The following is a 9113-nucleotide window of genomic DNA, read 5'->3' on the forward strand; positions in this document are numbered from 1 at the left end:
TCACCCTGGACAGGTCGCCAGTCTGTCGCAGGGCAACACAGAGACACACAGGACAAGCAACCATGCACACACACACTCACACCTAGGGACAATTTGGAGAGGCCAATCAACCTAACAGTCATGTTTTTGGACTGTGGGAGGAAGCCGGAGTACCCGGAGAAAACCCACGCATGCACAGGGAGAACATGCAAACTCCATGCAGAAAGACCCCAGGCCGGGAATCGAACCCAGAACCTTCTTGCTGAAAGGCAACAGCTCTACCAACTGTGCCACTGTGCAGCCACGCTATATAATTTATATCTAAAGAAATGAGTGAACCTTAATTGTATCACATGGTAAACTTACCTAATCATGAAATATGAATACATGAAAGGTAACTAACAACAAAATGTTGAATAACTATTATAAAAGAACCTTCAAATTATTTAACAGACTTCAGCGTTTACTGGTCAGGACCATTCAAGGTGAAGTTGATCAGTTTCCCTTCAAATCTCTACAAATTATATTACATATTGTTACTGCAAAAGACATTCTGGGTTGCATTTCCTTCCTGATTTTATTGTTGCCTTCTAAAAGATTGAGATTGTCTTTGTTTATTTAGGTTTACTGTCCAAAATGAACAAACAGATCATTTATTTTGCAAGTAAGATATCAATGGATTTCTTTTTGTTTTTGAGAAACATTAAGATTGTGCTTACATCAGCTAAATCACATACAAATCAGTCAAAGTAAATCCTTCATACTCCCAAATGCATGCACCCCAAACTCTCTCTAGCTGTCCTTCTTTCTCATTAACTAACTCTGTTTCTTCCTCCTTCTTTTCTCCTTTTTTTTTCTGGCCACTCATAACATGGCTGACTGACTTTTTCAACTTTCTTTCAAAGGAAAGTCAAGAGGACAATTTTGTGCTTCACTGGTTCTCACGGCGACTGAGGAGCTTTTCAGGGGGAGAGAGGGTCTAGTGAGAACCAACATCAGCCCTTCTGTCACCCGCCCTGCCCCACTTAGCCCTCACTCTGCCCTGCTCTGAGGAGATGCTAATGAAATGCGACGAGATGCAAAGCAGACAAACAGCTTCACATGCCGCTGCTGAAGTGGTGTGTAAATGTTATTCATATAATGCTGATAAACAGCTTAAAACTATTATTACAAATAATTGAATGTGAAAGATGACTTTGTTTTGAAACTGAAATTATTTGTAAGCAGTCACCAGTCATTTGCAACACCTTGCAAAGACGGCRTTGTGGCTGTAACATTTTCTAATGTTACAGCCAGAAACTTGAGTTTATTTTACAAAATAATCCAAATTTGCAAAGATACTGGCATCTACATAATTGAACAGGTAGGGGGTGAAAGTATTATTCAGAGAATCAACCAAGAATCCCAAGTGAACTTCTGAGGTTGGAGAATCTTTTAGCTATGCAGTAGACAAATCTGGCCTTTATGACGCAATTGCATTTTGAAAAAAGACACATTAGTAACGGTTACTCTCTGAAACACTGTAATCATCATTAAGAGCTGGTATCTGCAAAAACCCCAATAATGGAGACAAGAGATGTAAAATTAGCTCTTTGTCAGCACATACTAAATTCCTTTGTCTGTGGCAAGCTGGAGTTAAAAAGAACAAAAGTTTTGAGAAAATGGTAGGGGAACTGTTGCCATAGTTGCACTACTGGCACCGCTGGTTGCCAGTCTGGTCTTCTGGGTGTGAGTGAAGACAGGGTTTGGCCAGAACAGAGAAATACTTTATGTGTTAATTACGGCGTTGTGTTAATAACAGTATGTATCCTAGTGAGTGCAGCAAACCCACTCACTGCAGATACAATCCAAAGCATCATCTCTAACACATTGAAAAAGTTGCATACTGTACGTAGCACAGCACACAGCTTTGTAAAGAGTGAGCGCACTTTCAATTCAACTTAAAACTACTTCATCAATCCCAAAGGGAAAATTAGTTTAAGTCAAAATCAAAAATTAATGACAGTGCTCCCTTATTTAAACACGCATATAAAACTTCAGCAAGAATGAAATGCATACAAAGTCAAAAAGCATATCTAGATAGCCAATATAAATCCACATATTTATATAGCAGCCACTTGGCCAAAACATGACATCATAAAAGGATTCTTAACATATTATTGCACCAAATCAATGTGTCAAAATAACTGAAATAAAAACTAAAACCAAACTGGCATATTAACAAATGTTTAATCTACCCAGTAATAATTCTCGCTGCTTGAAGCAAACTGTCATGAGTCAAAACAGCGTTTCTGACCTGATTGTTTTGTGCTGCAACCAGGGACCTTTTCAAGCATGGGATTGATGAACACTGCTGGCCTAATGCTCAGGGGTTATATTTTACCTCATACTCTTTTGCAGTTTAAAATATTTCCAAAGTGAAGTTTGAGAGTGAAGTGAAGTTCCTGTAAAAACAGGAAATCTGAGGGCATTTTACCTGCAGTGATAGCGGGAGCTCCAGCTAGTTCGCCATTAAATCCATTCTCCCTCGCAGTGTAAGGAGCGGTGGTCATGTGGGCCCCTCCAGGCTGGCAGGTCCGGTAGGCTGACGAAGAGTAGCTGTTTGCTCCATGGGTGCCGCCAGGTTCTTGCCCTCCTGATGGGTCCCACTGGGGGGCGCCGTCTTCCGACTGTCGACTGTCTGCCATGCTGTTGCTAAATAGCAGCTGGCAAGACCGGGCAAAGGGTTGGGAATCTCAATTTCTGGGTGAGAGACGAGAGGAGATTCAGGAGTGAGGTAAGAACTGCAATAATAGCGATGTTACGTAAAGGAGAACGAACAGTCTCCGGCTCTAGGACGCGCTGCATCAGTCACATTCACAAATCTCTTTTTGTCAGTCATAATCCCGGCCYCAGCACCACCACTTCACTGTCAACACTTATCTAGGTATGGATGTGTGCTTGTGAATTTGTTTGTAGGTGGTGAGTCGTTGGGTTTGGCTCTTGGCTGGCAGATGACAACCTCTGTAAAAAAAAACAATATTGATTTCCATGTGTGCTGTGTAATGACTCATGCAGTTAGTGGGTCAGGTGGAATAAACAACTGGTAAAAATGAACAGAGGAGACACTGAGTTTTAGGCATTCAAGAAGGGCTGATGTAAGGGAGACTTTGATCAGTCGAGCACAGTGGGCTCCAGGTAGTCAGTTTTAAAGAAATTTAAAAAGCAGTTAAGACATAAAAGTGGCAAATACTTGATGAAAAATGTTTTTCCAGACTCGATATTCTACAAATTCATTATCAGTTTTTCATCAGATAATATAAAATATACATTTTAGTACAATATATTAACCTATTCAGATATTAATGTTTTTTTATTTATTTTCTTTGTTTTATTTTACATCATAAAACACGTTGCTGTAGCTGGTTTCCTATTCTGTCAGGTGGCAAACAGCTGTTTCCATCTACCATCTGAACAAACTTAAAATATAAATGGACTGAAGTTAAATACAATCCTTTAAATCACAGCAAGACAAAGTCCCAAAACACAGAACTGTAAACAAAATGTGGAAAAGAAACTATCTCAAAATAGAATTAATGTAAAAACACTTTTTTTTATTATTTTATTTATTTTTAAATAATAAAATATCAAATTAAGACAAGAAATTCAGACAATTTTTTTTGCCCTTATTTTTTTTCTTACTTAATCAGACTTGGATAAAATCCAATTCATAGAAACAATGATCATGTAAAATAACTTTAGCTTGCAGTAGCTCAAACTTTATACCAGGGGTGCCCAAAGTGGGACCTCGAGGGCCGGCATCCTGCATGTTTTAGTTTTCTCCCTGGTGGTAGCAACAACCTTTTCAGCATGTCAATGTTCATCTTTGACCTTCTAACGAGCCATCATTTGATCCAGGTGCGTTAAACCAGGGAGAGAACTAAAACATGCAGGATGCCGGCCCTCCAGGACCCACTTTGGGCACCCCTGCTTTATACCTTACATATACACAGAAACCCTTTCATTGCTGATCAAAACTGATCAACGACGAGGGAGAGAAGCTGAATGCAGAAAACACTGATGAGTCTGCGAAATCAGAGAAAAGATAGAGGAATGATTTAGAGAAATGCCATGTAGCAAGCAATTAATAAAGCTGAGGTTCTCAACTTGTTGTCTTTATCACATGTGAGAATGATAAAAGTTAAAAAACAGATGTTGATTTATTTGTCTTATTTGCATATTTTTCCACTGTTGTCCTCGTTTTTAATGAGGCAGTTCCAGTCTCAGGCGACACAAGAAGCACATTCAATTTACCGCAGTCTACCAGTAAAAGGGCTGAAGTAGAGACAAACAAAGGGCGCAGTGGTGGGTTTTACAGGAAGATAAGTGGCTGCTAGTACCTGAGCCGTGTGTAAGCGTTTGTGTTGAGGTAATTTGTCATTTAGCTCTGCAGTCCACAGAGATCCTGAGAGTGAAGGGAAGCCTAATGGAGAAAACAGGAGTCAATAACTGCAGCCTGAACGCAAGGCGATGCTACAGTGAGCACTACTCACTGAATTCACAGTACAAACCATACTCCTGATTAACGTCTACTCACATGGATTACCTAGCAGAATGCAACTGCAAGCGGTAAAGAAGAGAATGTTGCTGGCATCTATGAAAAGAGTGAAAGTAAAGGTTTGCACATATTTTTGTAATAATTTACAGTGTAAATAAAAATAAAATATTGTTTATTTCTTTATGAATTGTATAATTGTAAACATAATACACTGGAACTTTCTAAAAAGGAATTAGTCGAAGAGAGCAGAAAACCCTTTTGGAAGAAATAAAATAAACTGAAGAAGCTTAGAGTATTTTTGCTAATAAGGGAATGTACAAGTGAGGGGAGTAGGAAAGTCATTCGTTTTACAGGCCTGAACTAATTTAACAAAGTAACAAAGTTTTGTCCAGAATGTGTCTCTATAATAGTGATTATGCTGAAATATTTTGTGGAAAGTCTTAAGCGCCAAGTTGATGTTGTACTATGTGAGCATAATACCCCCACAAAGTGCAAAAATAAAAAAATAAAAATTCAAGCTTTAGTTGTAAGACATTTATTTTAATGCCTTTACAACTAAAAAATAAATGTAACTGAAGTTTTTATTTTTTTTGTTCTCCACAATTATTCTTGACATTTTTATTTTGATCATAATATGAAAAAAAAAAAAAAGTTTAGTTTAGTATTCCATTTTTTCTTGTTTTTATGGGGTAATAAGTAACAACACAAAGACCTATTCCACTTAGCCATTCTTCAGAAAGAGAAAGAGAAGATAACTTTTATTATTCTTCAACTCCAGATTCCAAGCATCTTTAATACTTAGAGCGCATATTGCTGTCATGACCTGCTGTAAATGTGGTCTATAATAGAATAGAAATATGTTATTGTTCCACAGAGTGGAAATTTAGGTGTATTGGTTATCAGCAGACACAGGCTTCTTGCAGTGTTTCTTCTCTGTCCTCATTGGCAAAGATCTCAGGCCACTACAGGCATATTTTTACTGTAAGTTTCTGAATGTTTATTTTTCATATAATGCAACTTCCTGGAGAATTTCCATGTACTCAGGATGTTTTATTTTTACATTTTCACTTTACTGGGTCTTTTTTGTAGATTACATCCCCTGCCGGTGAGCGGATCGTCCTATTGCAGAAATGCTGCTGCAATCTGGAAACGCATATCTTCTCCCTCTTTTACCGCATTCAGCAGATTCCAGAATGAATAAAAAAAATATTGTGAAATCAAACCAATGCAGAAACATATCCGATTTTCAGGGCAAATATTCTTTAAAGGCACGTACTGCCACTCCAACCCATGTAAAAATGTGTAGGTGGAACAGATTTTAAAAGGGGAGGAAAGAAAAAGCGGAGCTACAATCAGGATTGCTATAACTATGTGAAGGAATAATTCATGACAAGTTCACAGTGGTTAACTTGGAAACAGAATTAAACATACCTCTAACTCTTTGGAAGTTTGTAATGATTCAAAAATCATTCATAATTAAACCCTGCTAGATGCGTTTCCTGAGAGGACTAACCATGTTAGCAAACACAATCCTGGGCATTTGTTGTTGCTTTAATTTGTATCTCAGGAAATAAATGCTGTGAAATAATCCGATTTTACTGCTTATTATATTTTTTGTAAGGCTTGATTCAATTCATTTCAATTTAATTTATTGTTTGTCAATGAGATTAATTGAGAGGGTTTATATCTCTACCTCCATGGAGACAGCAATGGCAGAGGTTAGCAAAAAAATGTTAAGATTAAACTTAGAAAGAAATGCTGAGGACTCTCCAACTGCGAGGCTCCATGTTTAGTTTGAGGTCCATCCAAAAGGTCCTAACTCCCAACCACGGTCGTTTCCAGAGTTGTACTTTGGGAACTTCCTTTTTGTATCCTTTTCTTTGATTGTGCAAGCCAATCATCTGTTCAGTAACATGCAATCTGTTTATGCAATCTCTGTAAGAAAACGTTACCATCATATTACTGTAAAACAGCTTTGAATTGTCGATACCCCAAATTCCTACCACTCCAGGAGACACGGTACCAGTACGGGGAGCAGGATGACTCAAGCCGGTATAGAACATCAATAACGATGTAACCTCAGTTGATTTGTAAAACTCTGCACATGATGACGAGCATTACAAAAGTGTATTTTTTCCTGTCATTGAGTACACGTGTCATCTCCATAGTTCCTTGTATGCCATGTCTTATCTGTTTGCCATTGCATCCATGGCAAATCCACATTTGAAAAGCACTTCGTAGATTGGAAGAGGTACAACATACAGACTTTAGGACGCACTTCTGGTGCTCTGAATGTGTGCCGTCTGTCTGGTGATGAAGGTCACTTTGAGCTCTGGCTAATTTCCAGATGCACTAAGATCACTGTGAATGGTGGCCAGGATCAGAGTGTGAGTGGGGGAGGAGCGAAAGCACAGTGATCTGGTTTTCTGAAAATCAGCAGAGCTCTGCACAAGATATTTTGTATACAATATGGTTTATATTTTGTAATAAAGTAAGAGAATCATAAGGAAGCAAAGTCTGATACAAAACAGCAGAGACCGATATGGCACATCGCAATTCTGGTCATAACAAAAACCATTGTTTTCTTATCATCTTAAAACAAAAACTAGGCTGCATTACACCAGTATTTTATTCATACTAAAAAAACAGAAGTTTTTTTTTTTCTTTCTCAGAATGGGTGCATCTCTATAATAAAAACAAGCATATAAATAATAAAAAAGGGAAACTCATATTTCTAGACTCATTTAACAAAGACTGATTTCTGTTCATTTTAAAGATTATAGTTCACTGCTAATAAACACTCAAAATGCAGTTTCTCCAAAATTGAGAATATATCAGAAAACCAAAAAACAAACAAACAAAAAAAAACATCTAAAAAGATTCATGAGGAAGAGAAACCCTGAAAGGTCAATTTCATTGAGGTTGTGTCTTCACAGAATGTTCTATAGCCATATCGGAAAGTTGAGTGGAAGGAAAAAGTCTAATGAAAAAATACACAAGGAGCAGCAAAAACTGTGAAACAAATCCCATTTGTAAGTTTAGTTGAGGTTCACAAAGTGCACATTTTAGACCCTAACCCTAACCCTATGCTAAGCCATTCCTGAACTAATCAGACAGTGTTAGAAGCCTTAGCCTAAACAAAGAAAAAGGGACTGGACTGTTTATCGAATTCCTCTTTTCAGTTGATACAATTTGGAATCAAGATTACGTAGTCTGGAGAAATTGGTGAAGAGGCACAGATTTCACATTGTTTGACTTCCAGTGTGAGTTTTCCACAGTCCGTGATGATCTAGGGAAGTATGCCACCTGTTGGTCCACAGTGGCATACTGTGGACCAATACATTTTGTATTGGTTAAACAATACATCTTGTATTGTTTAACCAATACAAAATGTTGTAGGTTTTTACTAGTTGAAAACTGCAATCGTCAATATCAACAAAAAAATTAATACTTGAAATACATCAGTTTGAGTTTCATTTGTTGGTTTGAATTACTGAAAGACATTCACCTTTGCATTTTTAATTCAGATGTAATATAAAAAAGACACGAAACATGAGTTTAAAGGAGGCACATGTACAGAATTGATCATAGAACCCATGAAAGAAAAAGTATAACAAAGTCAAGACTCAGAACATGCAGTCTCCTGTATGACTGAGGCCATGTAAGAAGCTAATGTGGTAGATTTCCCAGTCGACAGCAGGTTGGTTGTAATTGGCATAAAGCCAATGGCATCTGGCCAGATGGGTTGGTTGATGCAGATAGGTGGTATGTCTGTACTTGGGAAGAATGGAGATGATTTATGAACCAATGAGCAGATTTGGGCTCTACTTTTTGTGCTTTAGAATACTTATTCAGACTTATGAGGTGAACACCAGCTGAGGCATTTATTTCAATATAGTCTCTCTACAAAATTGTCTTTCAGGGTTTGTAGCATTAGACAAGAGACAGGTGTTGAACTTACTGAAGTTCTCTAGCAGTGATTTTAGATTTCTCTTTTATCTCTCATTATTTTACTATTGTATGTGGTAGCAAAATAAACTCAGGGCCTCTTCCAGGATTCTTTTTAATTGTTCCTGCAGTTTTATGGGCAGCATACATTGCTGTGACTGTAGAAATGGGTTTAAGCGAGAAGCCATTTTGAATTACTTTTGAATAAATACTGGTGAAAATGTCCAATAAATACATTAAGATTTATTGCAAGTTCTGGGCATGGATAGTTACAAATCCATTATCTTTAAATGGTTGGTTGTTTTAAGGAGGACTATAATGGATGTTAGAATAGACATCATAGCAAGAAAAAGGTATGAATACTTTCTGGAGGCACTGTATATAATATACAGGTGAATCTCATTAAATCCAAATATGAAATACATGTACTGTCCAGGACAGGAACACATTTTTCCATTGGTCAGCATGTAAAAACATTATGTAATATTACATTTCTAATGAGACACTGCATTTTTGTTTTTGGGCACCAAAATGAATAGTAATAAACATCCATCCATCCATCCATCCATCCATCCATTTTCTTGCACCCTTTTTCCCTCAGTGGGGTCGGGAGGGTTGCTGGTGCCCATCTCCAGCCAACGTTTCGGGC

At 37.6% G+C, this 9113-nt stretch overlaps 1 protein-coding gene across 1 annotated transcript in view; it reads right to left on the reverse strand.

The window, feature by feature from the left end:
* map2 (microtubule-associated protein 2) overlaps window positions 1-9113 on the reverse strand; it is an 84436-nt gene that overhangs the window by 36158 nt on the left and 39165 nt on the right. The window contains exon 4 of the mRNA XM_017309283.1: window positions 2456-2721. Within this exon, the coding sequence (XP_017164772.1) occupies window positions 2456-2666 (211 nt within the window). The 5' untranslated portion in view covers window positions 2667-2721. The remainder of the gene's footprint in view (window positions 1-2455; window positions 2722-9113) is intronic.

This window comes from Poecilia reticulata, linkage group LG2 (assembly GCF_000633615.1).
Source record: "Poecilia reticulata strain Guanapo linkage group LG2, Guppy_female_1.0+MT, whole genome shotgun sequence".
In the NCBI taxonomy this organism is placed as follows: Eukaryota; Metazoa; Chordata; class Actinopteri; order Cyprinodontiformes; family Poeciliidae; genus Poecilia; species Poecilia reticulata.